General features: G+C 32.4%; 2 protein-coding genes across 3 annotated transcripts; both read right to left on the bottom strand.

The window, feature by feature from the left end:
* Positions 1,762-5,091, bottom strand: LOC105159694 (transcription termination factor MTEF18, mitochondrial; the record flags this gene model as incomplete). Its single annotated transcript, XM_020693283.1, has 3 exons — positions 1,762-2,111; positions 2,946-4,858; positions 4,958-5,091. Coding segments are annotated over 2 exons (1,869 nt in total), but the record flags the coding sequence as incomplete, so codon positions are not given.
* LOC105159693 (myb family transcription factor PHL5) lies at positions 6,324-8,858 on the bottom strand. 2 transcript variants are annotated; one of them, XM_020693185.1, is made up of 7 exons: positions 7,905-8,858; positions 7,709-7,826; positions 7,477-7,553; positions 7,338-7,377; positions 7,193-7,247; positions 7,040-7,109; positions 6,324-6,925 (listed from the first exon to the last, which is right to left on the bottom strand). In XM_020693185.1, the coding sequence occupies exons 1-7, from the start codon at positions 8,484-8,486 to the stop codon at positions 6,710-6,712; spliced, it is 1,158 nt and encodes a 385-aa protein (XP_020548844.1). In that variant the 5' UTR covers positions 8,487-8,858; the 3' UTR covers positions 6,324-6,709. The 2 variants fall into 2 exon arrangements, with proteins under 2 accessions (XP_020548844.1, XP_011075159.1); XM_011076857.2 differs by having other exon boundaries at positions 7,631-7,826; positions 7,905-8,857.

Below are 20,793 nucleotides of genomic sequence, written 5' to 3'. Positions count from 1 at the left end.
CAAAGAGGATTACAGGGTATATTTTTTTAGTATAAAAAAAGTAACTTTTTGAAGAAACATTTTCAAATTAAATGTAATATGTGAAACCAATCATATCGTAAGAATAATACTTGTCTTGTGATGGTTATTTCTTTTTAAGTCATACAATAATTACATGATTAAATATAGGGTAAATTACAACGACTTCTCCTGAAGTTTGACATCATTATGAACACTCCTTATTGTTTAAAAAATTACAAATACCTCATAATATTTGATGAAATTATATAATCTTTGTATGGAGGTATGAAATTATCAACTTTGTCCTTATTGTATTTTTTTATTTTTGAAGAAAATTAAAAATTTATAAAAAAAATCGAACGGGATGGATGAAATTTTTTTAAAAATTATAAAAAGTCATCCACTCAGTCCATAAAAAAATAAATAAAATTATAATTTTTAATCCATAAGGGCATTTTGGTCAGTTTGCTATAAAAAATGAACAAATTAAACTAATTGTTAGACGGTTGTAAAATTAAGAAGGTATTGATAGTTTTTCAAACAACAAAGTATATTTATAATTATGCTAAATCTAAAAAAAGATCGTTGTAATTTATCCTAAAATATATAATGTATGGAATTATGTAATTAATTTATAGTAGATTTTGTGAATTGCAATAAAAATGTCCGTGATTTATGAAATGAGTAATGAGGGGTCACAATGAGTGAGGGAGGGAGGGTCGCACCTGACACTAATATTCTTTGCTTGGTGCTTGAATATATATATATATATATATATATATATTACAGAAACCCAAAGGGCAAAAGAGGGGAGGATCAAAATTTGTCGTGTGTGGAATGACAAAAATGACCTCAGATCTTTGTTGGGCTGGCCTGGGGACTACACGCCGACCAGCTGGGTGCCATGAGTACTCATGACTGTCAGAGGCGCTTGCCGCAGCGTTGGTTGGGCTGACGGCCCTTTTTGTCGTGGTTCCTTCTAATTTGGGCTCGTGGGCTGATATTCTGTACTGCCTAGAACAGATAGTCCGGCCCAATTTATCTTCTCCTAATCTTGATTCTTGAAAATAGCTATTTGGATTCTTTACTGCAAATTATGTTTTTTCCTTAAATCTTTCATTTAATTTTAGGAATAATTACAATTACACACCTATCTTATGATCTATTTAGACAAATCATTATTATCTTTTGAATAATTATAAAAATTACTCATAACAATAAAAAGACTAATAATTTGTGTAATAATATCGATATTTCCAAAGGTGTATGAATTTTTCGAAATGCAAAAATTATTTGTATAAATAAACCATAGATTAAAAAAATATAAATATAATTATCCCTTAATTCTATATTACGAATTATGCATATTAAAAAGATATGCATGCAATATAAATTCTATACGCATGGTGTGTGTATCGAATAAAATATAAAATGAGAATAGTATCTTGAAACATCCGGATTGAACAAAGACAAATGTTTTTTATATATAATAAAAAATAAATTACAAGGGGCTTCCATGAAGTTTCCTTAATTATAAATACCTCTCGTTATTTGAAAAATTATAAATACCCTAATAAATATTTTCCTACAGTGAGCTGTCACAAGAAGATATTTGTTAATATATTTGTAATTTTAGAATGAAAATATATTTATAATTATGACAAACATTAAGGCAGAGCCTTCTATTTTCCCTATAATAAAACACACCATTCATCATCGCAGAGATTTTAATGCAATAACAAACTACTACCACCACAAAAGTTCATAACTCATTACTTGGAACCACATAACTTGCAGACATCAGCAAGAGATGAAATAAATGCATCTGTTAAGTTTAGCAATCACCAAGTAAGATTTGTATCCACAATGTGCATTTCTGCTTGGATGATGTGGATGGCTGCCTTTGCTATTCAGATCACTATTATCTGCCTAACTAGTTTACAAAACTGTCATATGGAAATCAAGATAAGAATTATCGATGTTTCCTCGGGTCCATCCAAGAATTTCGCATAATTCATTCTACTGATATGTTTTCCTAACCCTATGAGCTCTTCTGCTCGACAAAATACGAGCTTCATCTGCTCTGCAACCTTACGTTTGGTCGCGTCTCCCTGCAACAAGATGTTAACAAAAGAGAATGTCATAACACAAACTGTTTGCATATAGTTGTTAGAAATGCAAACCAGTTGAATTTTGCTTACAAGAACAATCCAGGATGCATGGTTGTTGGAGATGACTTTTTGCAATCAAATAGAACATATGTATTAATTAGGACTGAGGTTTTGCCTGTTGTTTTTAGCAAACTAAATGTACTTATAAGCTTTAGGTGGCACCGGAGAAACCTATGTGATGCTTCCCAGTTACGTGCTCAATGAATAATTAAAACATGATAAACTTTTCATCAAATATGTCACACACATTTGATAATACAGGCAGCACTTCTTGTGGCTTGATCACGTGGTTTTTTTCCTGAACTACATAGCAAGATTCAGTTCCATTTACTAAAATGGAAGTTCTTTCTCCAAAAGTTCACACGGTTCAATTAAGTAGTAATGTGACACCACTAACTTTCGACCACTATTTTTTAGGGTAATAATGACGCTAAACTTTAAAGTATCTTCCCAAGTCGATGGGGCCAATTCTTATTGGTATGGAGGGAATATGAGATAAACAGTTGAAGAGTGTAGTAACGAATTAGACATGCAGTTATAAGTTATAAGTGAATAACAACTTCTAAGAGACGGAAATGGCCAGTAGGAAACGTTCAGTCCCATTGTCCAACAGTAACGGAACAAGTGGACAACAAGAGTAGAAACCAATGTGTGAGCAAATAAATTGCAGAAATGGACAGACTCTAACTATTTTGCTATAGCCCACATCAACACAGTACAGTCTTACCAATACCAGACTTGCAAAATATATACCAGTAATCAAAATGCAGTTACCTGTTCTTATGTTTAGTTTGCCTTATCCAGGTTATGGTGGATGAACTTATATGAAAAAAGGAGCTCACACAAAGCACATCTTGCGCAGGAGACTTCTAAAATGAAGCTTAGGTGAAGTATGCCTTTCAATATCAATCTGTTAACAAGAATGTCGAGGCCAGCAAAAAGAAACTGTTTTTCAGTCAGAATATATTTCTTTCTTCAGTCTCTTCCAATATTCAGGCCCTCCAGGATGAGCATTTACATAAGTCCCCACAAATCTTTTTTCGGAGCTTGCCAAGAGAGTGCTTAAGGCCAACTTAGGATGAACTATTCCTTTATCTTTAAGCCATTTGTACATTGAAAGTCTAAGTTTCACCCTCTTAATATTATAAGAAACAAGTTTTGGATGAGTGAGCAAATCAGAGACCGGCAAGCCTAACTCTTTTATAAAAAACCCAATCTTTGTCTCAATAACATCCTTGGACTGATTGAGAATTTGGGGTGATACTTTGACCATCTGTATGACTTGCTCCCGACTAAAACCAAAATTCAGTAGAGACTCGAACCTCTCTTCAAGTTCCACTCCTTTGCCTCGAACCACTTTAATAGCCTTTTCCATTTCCTTTGACTTCTCTACAAAGCCCAGGCTTAACAAAAACTTTGTTTTCATCATCCTTACTCTGAGAACCCTTTTTGGCTCTTCTAGCCGGTCGACTCTTACTCCAAGAACCCATTTCTTTAATATGCAGGGGTCATCCTTGACCATTTGACAGAGCCTGTTCTTTCCGCAGTTCAATGTGCTCATTAAGCTGTCAACTTTTTTGAGTTCACATGAACCTAACACTGTTGGGTACAGACGAACAATCCTACCAATTTCTTGGACATCCATGTTAATTTCGATGAGGAATTTGTAGCAATTACATAAGTTATTGGTAAATTTCGAGACGGATATTTGGGGAAACTGAAGAATCGCAGTTCTAACATCACCCATTGTGGATCCAAATTTCAGCAACAACCCAAATAAGCAAGAGGTAATACGTCCAGAGCACTCAAGCAATAGATCAGGATGCTGTCTAAACAGTTCTCCGAATTGCTCGTCACTCAAGTCCATCTCACTTAATAAGAAAATGAGCTCAAGCATATTTTTCCAATTGTAAGAATCCTCTTCAGACATATGCTCCTCAAGCCACTCATATTCAATCCCTACTTTCTTTAATTTTGCTAGAACCTCAACAAATTCCTGATCAACATCTCCCCTCAAAAGACGGGGACTTGAAGCAATAATCTTGGCAACAGTAGACTGTTTTAACCCCAAATGCTGAAAAGATCGAAGCTTTGATTGCAAAACTCCACATTCATACTGGAAAACTTCTCTTTCTTCTTTATATATCTTTCCTATCCTATTCCTCGCAATGCCATAATTACACAAAACATTATAGTTCTCCAACAACAATTGATCATCATTTAGAAACATCAAATCTCGTGGAAGAAAGGACAAGTATTCAGAAGGCTTCAAACCTATGCTCTCAAAGAACGGCTCAAACTCATTGACAGGATGGTACCTCAAGAACCGAGCCAAGGAGCGCCCAACTTTGGCATCACGAACATCCACTCTCTTCACCAAGCTATCAAAGAACTCGGGGGCATTTTTACTCATATTCTCAGCATCCGTGATCTGAAAACCCCTAGTGGAATGGAAGTACTCGGATAAAGCAGCCTGAGCTTCACTTCTTACAACACGTGATTTCTTTGCTAGTTCACCAAGATTGTTCCTCAAACCAACATCACTTCCTGTTGTACAAAATCTAAGATGTCGCAAAAGCTGATATGATCCGCTCACATAAAGACTGGATTTTGATGGGCTACAGCAATTCTCAGTGCACAATAAAGAAACCCATTTGAGAACATGGGATGTTCTAAGTTTCTGCAAACTGCTCATGGGATATCCTTTTCTCAATACTTGGATTAAAGCAAAGATTACAGGTAAACAGAATCTTGTCTATGTGAACCCTGAGAACTGAGTTGCTAACCTCGTTTTGAATTTCTTGGAGGCCTTTCGTTGTGAGAGCTTCAGACTTCGTCTCTTTGCAACTGCGCCTCTTTCTCTTTGGGGTTTTACCTGTACCCTTTGCTTCTGCGCCTTCCTTACATTCGCCTGAGGGTTTTACAAAACCCACAAAAAGAAAAGAAAAAGGCAAAGTGGCAGTAGATGCTTTAAAATGAAAATTACACTGACCAAAATCAAAGAAAACCCCCAAAGATACGTTAGTACGACGAACAATTACATTGGGACCATGATGTTTTAGTTCAGTGTCTAAAATTAAATTTAAAATCATGAATTTATAAGTTTGAGTTTTATAATATATATATATATATTGTTTTATATAAATTATTATAATTTATAGATAACTGTTAATTATAAAGTAGGAATTGAAATAAAATAATTTATTTAAGCGATTAATCATAAAATGACAGGCAATTGGGAGGGGCAACTGGGCCCTGAAAAATTAATTAAATTTCAGATACACTATTAAAAATTTGTTTAAATTTGGCTCATTAACTTAAGAAATTAAATTTAAAATTTAAAATTTTATTTAATAAATTCTAAAATTGGACTGGACTCAATTCAATTATTTAAAAAAAATAACAAAATGCACATCAAACAAAATTTTAAACTGCAGGAGTTCTACTCATATTCGATTAGACTAGAATTTGTTTGAATTGGATTTAGTATTAACAAAATGGAATTCGAAAATATTAATTTTTAAATTTGATAATTATTTAAATAAATTCAAACAATAATACGTTGGACTGGATCTACTTTGTTTAAACCCTAGCAACAATATTCATCAAAGTTTGGGCTGAAGAGCAAGTCCAAGTTACAAAATCTGGGCCTACCATAATGGGCCACAGTCCAGTTAATCAGCTACATATCTAACTACTAGACAATAATCTTGGTGTTTTTTGTTTTTGTCTTTGTTTTTTTTAAATGAAATCTGATTTATTATTCATTAAATAAGTTTATTATAATCACTAATATCAAATATTTGAGTCTAATAACAATCAACAACTAAAATAATCATATACTAATCATTATATATCTATATTTAATCAACAACTCATGTTTGCGGGCTTTGAACCCATGACCTTAAAGTTATCGGGCCTGAACTTTATCGATTAAACTAGCACCTCATCGGTGGCAGATATGGTTGTTGTCCTTGAGAGTTAGGACATTCATTCACATTTTTAAGGATTAGAATTTTTTCAATAACATGTGTTTACTGCTGCATTCCCCAGTTACTCTGTCCAAATCTCTATACTGAACAAGGTAATCAAGATGTCATGCATGAAACTAAACAACCATAAAATTCTTGTTCAAGACTGACACTCGAGAAATATTCAAATCTTGTTGAAAACAACTGATGAATCACGGAAATGGAGACACCAATGGCAAAAGACAACCCAAGTACACGAGATGTATACTCGAGTCCAATCACAAAAAAAAAAAACTGTTGTCTGTCAAATTATGCACTCATGTATACTGTCTGTATGATCACAAGAAACATGATGGGGGGTACAAGCATGTATACTATATGACTACGTCGTGTGTGATTCCCTCAGACACAATAAGCTGCTTTGGTGAAGCCTTTCTTGATTGCATAAGGTTCTTGACTCGTGCTGATTTGTGTTGCAGGACTCTGCCTTTTTTACCTTAAAACTTGATGGATGGCATAAGTGGTAACAGTGTTTGGAGAAAATCGAGAGTTCTTGTCTGGTATGGCCTAGCTTATCTTGGAGGGGAAGACCATATCATCATCAGAACCATCTAAGATGAGAACCTCAGGATCTTCAAGTGTAGTGGATAAGTTATTGGGAGTACATTTGTTGTCTGTATTTCTTGATTCCACGAGAATTTGTGTTGTCTTTTGTTGCTGATCAAACATCATTTGTAGCTGTTTCCCTTGTTCCTCAATCCTTATTTGTAATTTCTTTTGAATCTAGAGCAGAGAAAATGATTAAAACTCTCAGTTTCTAGTTAACTAGTTGATCAAATCAGGAACTTCCAAGCATTTCAAGTTGAGATATGCGTGCTAGAAAACCATTTGAGCTACCTCTAATTGCTCATGAAGACGCATTTGAACGTCTAATTGAAGTTGCAGTGCCTCCTTGAGTTGTAGACCGCTGCAAAATGATGTTTGAAAACGTTATGAAAAACATAAAGGTAAGTGGGATGGAATCAAATTCATGAATCCAAGCAATTTTACGTTTTGATGTCAATCTGTGCTGCATTGTTTGTACTATTCTTCTTGTCAGATTTTCCTGAAAAAGGAGGGTAATAAATCAGATGCATCTCCACAGAAGGCTAAAAGTTTTGAGAGCGAGAGCATTTCTATGTGCTCAAAAGTATACCTTCCACAGATTCCGGTATGTACTTTGCATTTCGATATTTCTACAAAGAAAACAAAATAACAGAATGAGAAGGCTGAATTCAGAATTCTGAAATAATGAACAGTGAGAACTGAAGAAATGAAGGGAATTTGTTGTTTACCTGCAAATGGCTTTTGACATGAAAGATGGTAAGTCCCTCAGTGTCCATCAACTTGAGTATTGCCTTTGGTGTTGACTCTATGTTATGAATGGAGAATTAATCTAAACATTATTGAACTGAATAGTTGAACGATAAGTATCCGAAAATCACTTACTGTCAGGCCCACCGAGTCGGTTCACACACTCAACAAACCGATCGTGGAGATCCTGAGTCCACCTAATTCGGGTCTTACTTGATGGAACTGCTGCAGGGGATGCAGAGTTATTGCCTGGCGTAGTCGACAGGCATACAGGTTGTCTCCCAGACGCCTTTGTTTGTCCAAAATCGGCTGCATATATATTCTGTGAGACCTGTGTGAATGCAGAAAATTGTTATTAATGGATTGAACAAATAAAGAAGAAAGTGAGATGGACTTTTGATATACTTACTTCAACATCAGGATGTGCGTCAAACGGAATGGAAGGGCTTCTCGAATTTGAATCATCAAGATCACCTAAAAGCTTGTTTTTCAGGTACAGTAGCTGCTCACTCTCGGAAAGATTGCTGAATGGACTTTTTTCAGGCCTGATATATTGGCTATTTGGCGTTTGGGTTCTCACAGCTGGTGAGAGGCCGTTCTTGGTCTGGAAATCCGGTTGAGTTCTTGGCAGTGAGTCTCCACAGAAGCCACTTCCAGGTTGCTGGAAAGACGGTATTCTTTGATATGAATTCTTGAATTGTTGGGAGCAACAGGTGGAGCTATTTTCTTGGAAATCACACTGAGACAAGCCCATATAGAGTTCAGTTGCATAAAATGCAGAAGCCGGTGATCCAATCCTGCTGATAATACTGCTGGATGAATGACCAGGCCAAGAATTCGGCTGCTGCAAGGCATTTCCTGCGGCTACTGGTTGACTATGGAATCCCATTGGTGCAGACTGCTGCTGAATACCATAACTTTGGGGTAAATAGTCAGAAAACTCTGAAGTGAAATCACCGGCAAATCCAAAATTCTGATGCATTCCCTTCATTTTGCAATATGTTGAACAACTGACAAAAAAATTGAGCAGAAAACAAGTTCTGCTCTATTTAACTTAACGAATGAATCCGATGTTCAAATCTTTGCTAGTTATTGGTTGGTTTTCTTGAAAAATTGTAACGAACACGTGTCGATCAGGACAGAGAGGAGAAGATCGGATGGATGAACAGTGGAAAGGTGAAATTCAAAGTATCTGTCATGAAATTCTTTTCTTTCTATATGCTGCAAGTCTTCAGATATAAGTATGAATATGTCAACATTTCAATGCAAGAACTTTACATTATTCCTTAACCGGATAGGATTGAACAATGAGCTCTTGTTGACAAAACCAAAACCAAAACCAAAGAAAGTACAAGAAAACAAATGTTGTACCAGTAAACAATACAACTTTGTCCAAACCAGCAATAAATATATAAAAAACTCCTGTGTGAACCCCCATGATTCCCCTGTCCCTCTTTCGTATTATATATTCTCAATCTTTTTGTTTAAAAAGAAAAAAATATATCAGATAATTGAGAATATTGTTTCTTGGCATCTCTAACTAATTATTTCACGTGGAATACAAAGCATATATTCAACATAAAGAGACACATCAAAAGCTCTTCACCTCTAAAATACTAACATCCTTCAACCAGTTGCTTCTAACAATACTAGAAAAAATTCCATTACAGAAATCTCGAAACGTATTCTTACATCAATAACTGATTTGTGGGTTTAGCAAAGAGAGATAACGGAAACGTCAGTTGCGAAATTGTGCTGCTGCCTTAGAGATCTCAAAGCAAAGATTCTGATAAAAAGAACGAAAAGCTTTAAAGGGTCACGTTTATTCGCAAGAAATTAATTTCTTTTTTCAAACACTAAAAGCATTCATTTTTCAATGCCTTAGACAGTTAACTTCTCCAGGTCTATTACATTCTTTCACTCTCACTTGCCATGTTCTTGTCTTTCCTGTGTGGTCAGAAATCTCTAATCAGGCTTATACTTCAACCTTAATCCCTCGTCGTTGTCATTCGATGTAATAATTACTATGCTGCCAAACACTGAAAGCTATCAGCTGCTGCTATAAATTAAAACAATCCCTTCAACTTTTTCTATCTTTTGACATCCTCATAATTATCTGTAAAATCCGGTAAGAAATGACAAGAACTGAATCCAAGCTGATTCTTTGTAACATCCAACGGAAATGAAAACGAACAAACAGAGACAGCCCTACAGTTTATACGTTGCACGCGGATAGGTTAAAATTACCTAAGACTAATAACAACTTTTGTATAGAAATGTCCGATGCCTATCATTTTGCAACATGTGAGCAAACTTAGCAATAGATAATATTCTTGGTAATAAGATAACTTAAGTTCGTTGCATGAGCACACATACATCGACCAATCATGTTGCAGTAGGATGAGAGAACTAAGACCTAAAAGCTCTAACACTTTGTACGAACCAAAGCATCCGATGGCGACAAAGGAATCATGTAAGTGCTTTCGGCCTCTTTGGCTGGTCAAAAAGGTTTCAAGACCTTGTATTCTACTAGTTATAATTTATCAAGAATACGGCAAGGCGGCATGTTGATGTTCGTATTTGGAGATATCAGAGACTTGAAATCTTCGTTGTTTACGCATAAAGACAGAGAGACAGGTTTTAGCAGCTGTATCAGAAACAGAAGCTGGATTAACATAACATGTCTTAATCAATTAGGGATGACAGGCAAAGGTATCCAAGAACAACTCAAGGGCCCTCGAAAACAACCCTGTCATGGCCCTTTGAAATATTTCTTTCTACACAAATTTCACAAACTACTTCAGTTGTCATAATCCACTTTGCAAGAATGGATGTTTGGATTTCATGTCTGATGCACTTAAAATTCATTAAAAGGGTAATAATATATTTTGATAACCAGTCAAGAATTTGCTATTTTTTCATAATAATTTCTCATTAATATATTATAAATGGAGATGATCATCAACAAGTTGAAAACAGAAAAAAGAAAAAATGACATAATCAGAAGGCAAATATGAAATGAAAAGAAATTAAAAGAATGATTAATTAATTAGTTTCAAAACGCTACGGCTCGATTCTGTCTTTATAATAAAATTAAATCAATAAACATAGACAAATTAATTAATCATGCTTGTACATGAAATATTCAAGCTCATATTATAATAAAGATTCAAAATCACATCGATCGAAACTCCTTTTAAAAATGTACAGTTCCCAGTTGGTACATACCTACGTGTAATGGGATGGTATGGAAACATCAAATGTGGAAAAAAGAAAAAGACAAAAATATCCTTAATTAATTAATTATAAATTAACTAATGCCAAGAATATATATAATATGATGAAGTTTTATGAGACTGGGCAAAGAAATGGTGATTCATGAATAAGAAAAGACGTATTGTGAATTGCCAATTGATTTAGATATACAGTTTGGCTCTTAGATTTCTCAAAGGACAAATATTTTATACAGCCCTCAGCCTCAGATGAATGAAACAAACAGAAAAAGTGCTTATATCCCAAAATGGAAAAAGAATCGTGATGGATTCTTCACACGCTTCTTTTTATTTATTTTTTACTACTAATTAATAATAATTAGCCGACCATCGATGCATGGATGGATACAACCTAGGTAATTAATTTCATAATGTTTTTTTTTAGAAAAATAATAATTATATACTTTTTTATTTGGATTCAGATAGAGCTCGTAATTTTATACAATATAATAAAAGGGTAAAATCAAATGGTCATATGAGGCATATGTCTATATAAAAAAGCAAAATTACGACAAAAAAATCCTGTGAATATCGCTTCGATCAATAAATTTGTTGTGCTTATTGAAGTAAGTGCCATTGCTTTAGAGTTTTGGGACAAAAAAATTAGAGTGATTGAGTGTTGAAAGTTTAACATATGGTCTATGCATTCTTGTTTTTCTAACATTTATTTATATATATTGCAATCTTATTATGTGGTCGAGACTGATATAATTAAAAAAACATTCAAAAGAATTATAATAAAAGATATAGTGGAAATTAAAAAGGAGAGGAGAAATAAAGATGTGAGATGAATAAGGTTGGAATGATGCACTACATATATATATATATATATATATATATATAAGATTCAAAAGTTCCATTTCTTTGTTGATTTGTCTGTAAGGGGGAATTCACACAACAGAATTAGATGCCTCATTTTGAAATCTCATCATATATATATACATATATATATATGTTGGCATTATATATATATATGTATATATATATATATGTTGAGGTAGATTCTTGTGCATTTTGGAGAAAAAGAATAAAATTATGCAAGTAAAACTAGACCCGGAAGCTAAATAATGCATGCCACGTTGTCGATGGATCATTCATTCATTATTAATGGAAAATTTGTATTCAAATTAGATTTAGCCAAATAACATCAATCATAGAGTAAGTGTGATATACTTATCATGTAATTTATCACTTTTTTAAATAATACATCAATTATCACACGACAAATGTATTGCACTTAATATCATATATTAATTCAGCTCCAATCAAATTTAATTCGAATTAGAATGTCTCCCTAACAATAGAACCTCGAAATTGTGCCCACTATATGTGGATGAATCTTGATTATGATGTCTAAAAGAGTTGGAAAATAAATATTCTTTTTCTAGGGTTTCAGTGCCATTTCCAGGCTTCATGGAAGAATAATTCCACTCAAAGGATCTTCAGCAATTAGGAACATTAACTTTGTATATATTTCTCGGTTGTTGGAACGCGTTTTAAGAAATATTCTTGCTAAAATTGATTTAATAATTCATACCCTTTTTTTTTAATATATATGTACAATTTTAAATGTAATATCTTCATTTGCATTGCCGTCATACGTACAATAAATTATATATATATATATATATTTTTTATAGAACACTTTATATATAACAATTGAATGTGCGTATGCAAAGTTAGAGCTACGGTATAAAACAAATAATAGAAGTACCCTTAAAAATGATAATCTTAGAGATACAACTTATCAAATTTTAACCAACATACGTAAAATTGATTCATCGATGATCAATACTACATCATTCTCATGTGATCAAGACTAAATATGATTGATGAGTACTCAAATATCACATCTGCAAAAAGGACCGAAATACCCCTCATTAAGGGCATTACCGTTATTCCGCGGTCAGGATCCGCGTATATTGTAACAGGCGGGTCGCATGGGACCCGACCCGGATCGCGTACACCGACCGAAAACCCGGATAAGCACCACCGTTCGATCAGAACGCGCACCGACGAGATAAGGCCACGTGGCCCAGTACTTACCGTACAACTGTGTATTATAAATAGACCCCGACACGCCATAAATGAGGTAACTGATACGTATTAATTGAGACCGAACTCCTAGATCGAACCTATTTCATTCGACCAACCTAACTTGAGCGTCGGAGGGTCATTGTCGGGGACGTGCCCGACGAGCTCACAGTTCGTGTTTTCATTCTCAGGGAACCCAAAATCTGGTCTTGGACGAATTGGCGCTTCGAGTGGAGATCGAATCACGAGATCGCATATTTCGACCCGAATCAATGATCTATAAACAAACAAATAAAAAAAAAAAGAAGGTGTTCTCTCGTCGTGTCATATATCATCGAATAAGAATATAATATATATAATAACATAAAATAAATTTATTATTATATTTATTTAATATATGGTTTGAATTTGTATATATAGTGAGTTATGAAAGTATTATGTCTCAACCCACTAGTAAAGAATCTGGGCCCAGACTAGAATAATTAGGCACAGTGAAGAGAGTGATATATACTAGTACAGGGAATCAAGTACGAACACCTTCATTTTAATTTAAGACATAATCCTATTTACACTTCTAATTTATAGTTTGTTTATATAAATTATTTTTATTTTTTTAAATAATTATATATATACCATCATAAATATTAACATTATTTACATTAATTATTCATATTTTTTAAAAAAATTACATATACAACATAAACATCATTACACCAACTATTCTGTTTTTTAGCTGTCAAGATTGGTTTCTATAATTGTGCGGCAAAATACGGATAGTTTTTATTTTATTGGTCAGGTGTGTAAATGTAACTATTCCTTAATTTAATTATGCTTATGTACTCAATTTGCAAGTAATTAACACCTTCAAAAGTTATTCTTTGTTTTTGAGGACTTTGGAGTTTGGACCACCTGATCCCATACCATTATTATATTTAAATATAAATAAATAAAGATACTCTCCGTATGAGTACCTAATTTTATAATATTAAAATAAAGAAAGGTACCTTACAACGATCTCTTTTGAGATTTAGCATAATTAAAAATATTCCTTTTTTATTTGAAAAATTATCAATATCTCCTTTTTTTAACGCCGTCTAATAATTAACCCAATCCGTTAGATTTTCATTCATTTTTATGGTGAATTAACCAAAATGCCCTTTGGATTAAAAATTATAATTTTATTTATTTTTAAAAGTAAATAATTTTTTTATGGACTAAGTGGATAATTTTTTTATAATTTTTAAAATTTTTTCATCCATCAAGTTCGATCTTTTATAAGCTTTTAATTTTAAAAAAATACAGTACGGGAAAAATTGACAATTTCATATCTCCATCCAAGAATTATATAATTTCATCAAATATATTTATGATTTTTCAAAAACAATAAAGGAATATTCGTAATTATGTCAAATCTCATAAGGTCATTATTCATCGTTAGTATTTGTACTGGAGATTTGGGCTTTAATTTACTTGGGCCTAGACTTTGACCATTCAACTCCAGGCCTCATGGGTTCCTTTTCATGGGCTTCAACGATATAATAGGCTTGAACTATGGGCTTTGGGCAATCGGGCCTTATTGTGTTTTAGAAACAACGTAAATTGATCTTTTAATTACTTAGAGATAATAATAATAATAAGACTCAATTACATTTACGAGCCTATATTAGGGATTAGCAAAACAAGGATTTTAAATATATGGATAGCAAAAATTACCATGAAATTAATTTTTTTTGTAATTGTAGGATTTCGGTCATCAAAATTTTAAAAGTAGAGCATTTTTTCAAATTTTTTGGTGACTTAGCATTTTTTTTATTTATTATGGCCAAGTATGCCCTTACATGGAAAAAAATAAAATATATAAAATTAATTTGAAAGTTTATATTATGTGTATAATTATACAAATAAAATTATTATAAATTAAAATAAAAAATTAAAAACCAACCCCCCTCCCTAACACCCCCGGCCACCACCTACCCAATCCCTTCCCCTGTTCCGCCCTTGATACCATCGTGGTGGTCCCCTCACAGAGGAGGGCGTTGGTATCGCTGGTCTCAACGAGGGGGTGACGGCACCATCGACACTAGGAGGCAGGGCATGGTGGTGGGGGTAGGGGCAGGGGCACCATTGACACCATCGATATATTTTAAAATGCGTAAAATTATTCATATATATTTAGGACGTCGTGCCACGACAGTTAGCATATAATATGAATAAAATTTTATTTTTGCAATTTGATATTTTCTCCATATGATCAGTTATGCGGCAGTTGAGAAATAAAAAAATATCCAATCAATAAAAAATATTTTTCTCTACATCATTGCTTATATGGTAGGTTTTTTCCACTTAAACGGTTAGTTAATAGTTGATTTTTTAAAAAAAAAAAATTCAATCAATAAATGTCCTAAAATAAAATTCTTAACTTTTATACATGTAAGCAAATTCCGACCACTTTTAAAAAATCTATCGCCAGGGTCCTATAATTTCCACAAAAAAAATAATAATAATAATTTGGGAGTACTTTTTGCTACCTCTATATTTAAAGTCCTTGTGTTGTCACCCCCCTAATATACAGTACAATAAATACAATTAAGTTTAATAATAATAAGGAATAATTACATGTTGGCTTCTTGAAATTTAGTGTGATTACATGTAAGATTTTAAATTTAAAAATTATATTTAGTACCCTTTATTTTTGTCATCCAATAAATAGATCCATTTTTTAATAAAATTCATGGCATTTGTGGACATCAGCAACAAAATCAAATGAAAATTCGCATTAATTTATTACATATTTATTACAGGTCAAATAAATTTTTTTTAAACCAAAACGTTCTTATATATCTTCTAATACTAATGCATATAAAAAGATACATTTTCACTTTTATAAAGATAGTTTCGTAAAATTAGTTGCTACATAAAGATGTTAAGAAAATGACCAACTCTTGATGCTCAAAGTGTATCACAAAACACACCATAACATGCTATAAATTAGTTTGGGCATGAAGTTGATGTTACATCACCATTTTATTCTCTATATCTTTCTTGCATGAACACTTAATACAGCTACATATATACCTGAAAAGTGCATTACAATGTTACCCATAAGGTGAAGATGCATGCATGCACATACATCATCATTTCAAATTTTCAATCATCATTATCTCAAGCAAGATATGCTTGAGATTACCCATTCCATGTGCCAATCATTGACGATATCAAGTCATTTAGGTTTCCAATCATTGTCTTGATTTCCCTCTATGGTACCATTAAACGCATCAAAAGGGGAATTTATGTATGTATGCATGTATCTATATATACATATAAACATACATAATACAGGAATTTAATGTCAATATCACCTATATTAAAAGAATTCAAAATCTATCAATATACTATAAAACGTAAAATTATCCAAACAAATTCAAATGATCTGTTTATAATTGGAGATTTTGAGGGAAAATTGTATTTTCAGTCCCATATATTAATTATGAATGTTTTAATTTAATCTCATTTGTTATAATTTTCTGTACATAGGAATTAATAAATTTCATATTAAATTTCACTAGTTTATGCAATTTCTGTACACCCAAATGAAGATCAAAAAGGATTGCAGGGAATATATAATATATAGATCAAAAGGGAAAGTTGATGTGTGTGTGTGTGTATATATATTCCAAATCTTCCATTGAGATTGAGTTCAACTTTTAGTACACAAATAAAGACTTCCATTTACTGTTTACTACTTCACCTTTCCTCCCTTTATTTTCTCGTCTAGATTCTCTTCCTCTACTAACTTTCATTTGAATTTTTTCAGTTTTATTATACTAATATTTTTAATTTTTTATTTAAATTAAGATCCCCCTTGTTTTTTTCTATAGATCATTATTCCTTTCACACACTTATATTTAATTGATTAAATTTAATTTAATTCGACTCTTAATTCTCGATATTATGATAATTTTTTCTTTGGTTGAATATCAGTTAACTAATTAAGTGCATTCTTGTATTAATTATATTCAATGAGAAAAGAAATCGAGGGTACATGCATGACACATTTCTTTTTCGAATAAATGTATCGAATTATAATATCCTCTCATAATTATATTTAATTAGTATATTAATTATTAATTTTAAATATTTATATTTAATTAACAATTACTATTAAAGTAAAATAATAACTCACTTGTTGGTAGCATTTGAACCTATGACTATAGTCATGAGGTCTTAATTTCGTCAACTTATAAAGTATGTCAAACAATTGGCGAATACATGATGAATTTTATTCAATATATCTGATTCGGGTTGAGGTCCTTGGCAACCTAGAGCTACTCTGACAATGACTTGACTATGGCCTGGTGAGAATCTGGAGTATGGGTTCGGATGAGAATCTCGAGTTAGATCAGTATTAATGGTTGGTCCACACACTTAACGTTTGGTTGTTGGGGTGTCCCTCAACTAAAACTTTCTGTTACTTAAGTAGTTAGTATTGAGGTCAAGATTATAGGAGTCGCAGAGTGCAATCTAATAACAATAAATAGATACCTCGTTAAGTGTATTAAGTGGTATCTATAGAAGGCGAATTGCTAAAATTGTGCGGAGCCACGTGTTGTGTTTAACGATTGACTATCTGGGTTGGGTGTGATCCGACCCACTAAAAAAAACGCAGAACCTTAGAGTGTTTATGATTTTTCTCACTTTTTATGGGCAAATATATCTTTTAGGGTCATTTCATTGTATTTTCTCTATCAATATCAATTATAAATACATATAATAATTTATTATTAACTAAAAATCCTATCAAAATAAATAAATAACTACTATTAAAACAACTAAAGAATACCTAAATCCAAGTTAATTAACTTTAACTACCATAAAAAAATAATTAATTAATTAGAGAGTTTGTGAAATTAAGTGCAATAAATTGAAGGGGCTACATATATATATATATATATTGGATCAGGAGGGAGAATCTGGTTGATAGTTGTTGGAAGGATGAATCCAAAGGTGTGTCAGCTTGGATTGTGTTCTACGGCGTTTAATCTATTTGTATTAATTAAACAAAAACCCCACCTCCTTAATTACTTTATTATTAATAATCCTGCACACTTAATAATCTTTTAATCGAAGTTTCCAACAAATCTTACTCATCTTTGCTTCTACATCAAACTTAAGCCAAGAAAGAGCTACATTTCTTATTGGTATTAGAGCCCTCCTTTTTAAACATAATCACAACTCCTTACATTTTTTTTCTTTAGAGAAATTTGCTTATCATTTAAAACAAAAGATCCACTAAATCAAAATCACATTTAATTACAGCATCGTTAACAGTTATATATTCATATGCATTTGACTAAGAAGGAAATGAAATCTAGATAAAAATACAATACTGATAGGGGAAAATTACACTAAAATAGGGAAATGATTTAAATCCCCTCAAAGAAATGAGATAATATCTTAATGCATTCAAGAATTGTATGTTTTTTTATCAGTTCAGATCTCACCCGACCCGTCTGACCCGATGATTTACTTGGATAGTCATTGATCTAGCACTCATTCGACGAATGTCCTACTGTCACGTGGCCCGTACAAATTCTAACATATAGAGAGAGGCATATAAATACTTGGAGTGTCCATTTGACATATATGCATTTATTACTAATAAATCACGTTGTGAGATCCTTACAACCTCAAACTCTAATTGACTTAAGTTTCGGAGGGTTTTAGTTGAGGGTCACCTCAAATAACTTAACGATTTCTCTGTGCAGGCCAACTATCACCAGTCCAGTTTGAGATGCTCGTTCAGATCACGCTCCGAATCAGCTTTATGTAAATGTTGAGGATCTCAACCTAAATCATATATAAAAAAAAAAGAGAGAAATTACAGTCAAAACATAATATTTGAACTGTCGTATCAAATGAAACTTATGTTAAGAAAAAATAAGATTACATAAATATTAATTTTAGAAAGAAAAGAAAATAAGGTAGAAAATTACAAGGGGGGGGGGTATGTATATATGATGTGGGAGCACAGTCAATTAATTGCGGAAAACATGGAGATAGAAAAATTACAAGTTAGGTAAGGTATATTAAATGAATATGTGAATATGCAGAAAGCGTATAATAAATGAATAATATGATTATAGGGGCATCGGCATCACTCATTTAATTATAAGTTGGACTGATGTCTCTGAAACTTTGTTATTGATTGTCCATCATCTCTTTAATTTATCATTAAATCTGTTTGAATCAGATCCATAAACATTAAAGGTTCAATATAGCTTATGTAAAATTTAATCAGATCCATAAATAATCAACATATACTCGAATTTGGATTGAAGCTGTGTTGGGTCAAGAGGAAGGATTTTTCCCGGTCATAATCTTTAACTGTTGTCTGGTTACAACAGTGAGTGGATCTGTTTCCAATTTTAGTCCCACACTCAAGTCAATTCGCACATTTAGTCCCATATGTGGATTTTTTTTTTCTATTAGGACCAAAGGGGGGATTCCGTTAAAAACTTAACGCCAGCCTCAATTTTTTAACGGAATCTCTCCTTTGGTCCTAAAATCGAAAAAAAATCCACATATGGGACTAAATGTACGAATTAGCTTGAGTGTAGAACTAAAATTAGAAATAGATCCACTTATGAGATCGAAAATGTAATTTACCCTTAAAACAATCCACACACACACTCAAAGACACTGCAACTAAATTATATTAAATGTAATAGAAAAACAAAACAAAATTGTACATTGGTTTTGTAAGAAATAGCAGCGAAGAATCGGGCTTGTTTATCTCATCGAGTTTCCCACACATTGCCCTTCTTCCCTAAACCCCAGCCGCAAGACGTGGAGTTGGGGGACTAATTTTTATTTTTATTTTTATTATTATTATTATTGTTATTCATTTTCTTACCATTATTTTTTATTACATTTAAAAATAAAAAATCTGGCATGGACCACCTTTTTTTTTTTTCTCCTTTCTTTTTTGGCCTTTACCAACCTTTGTGTTTTCGCCTTTCGTCTCAATTACTCACAATTCCCACAAAGTTGAAAGTTACATTATACCGCTCCTATATTACAAATTAAGTCTGGTAGAATTAAATCAATCATGCAGCAAGTATAATATAATTATTATTTGATTTCTCATTTTCTTGAACTGTATATATATTTTACCTTTTATATAATTGGCTTAGGTCTGATCGTATTCAATTTGAATAGAATTTTCCCTAATATATGGGAGATTTAAGGATCACTTGATCTGTTTCACTCGTCACTCGTGGTCTATTACTCACCAATATTCAATCATATACAAACTAATATTCTTCACCATCAATCACACTTGAATGTTGGAGCAATAAATTTCGCTTAATTTTGCAGTCGATGAATGTCATTTAATTCTTAGTTCATCGTACAAATGTAGGGGATATTTGTCCATCTAAAATTACTCATATAAGTCCCGAGTCAAATATAAACGCTATAAATTTTAAGAATTGTGATCGTATTGTAATAAATGTTTTCTATTGAAATTTGATTCAAGTAGCTAGTTTAATTTGTAACGCAATTTGAACCAAATCATGGTTTCATTTTTCAGCATATATTTTGTAAAGTTTGGAAATTGAAATAGTTAAATTATTCTTCCAAATAGGAAAAAGAAAATGCTACAGTTATATTCCCTTCAAGTAAAGTTGTTTTATATGGATGGAGCAAATTAACTTTAGTAGAAACAACTTTCACTATGGAGTAATACTAAATTATATATATACATTATCACGGTTTGATTTCAAAATTAATTACTAGTCTCTTTTTTAGGTTTACATGCATTTTTGGGTCTCCTAATTCATTTGGCAGTTTCGTTCTTTGACAGTATTTTGGTTCTATATTTTTAATTTTTTTTTTGAACTTTAGTTTTTTTTTAATTTGAGTTTACCCTTCTCAAGATAAAAATGCATGTGCAACTCATGCGATCTTTCAAAATTGGAATTATTGTTTCTA

The sequence above is a fragment of the Sesamum indicum genome, linkage group LG4 (genome assembly GCF_000512975.1).
Source record: "Sesamum indicum cultivar Zhongzhi No. 13 linkage group LG4, S_indicum_v1.0, whole genome shotgun sequence".
Taxonomy (NCBI): Eukaryota; Viridiplantae; Streptophyta; class Magnoliopsida; order Lamiales; family Pedaliaceae; genus Sesamum; species Sesamum indicum.
Note: the sequence above shows the minus strand (reverse complement) of the source record. Positions and strands in the feature narration are given on the sequence as shown.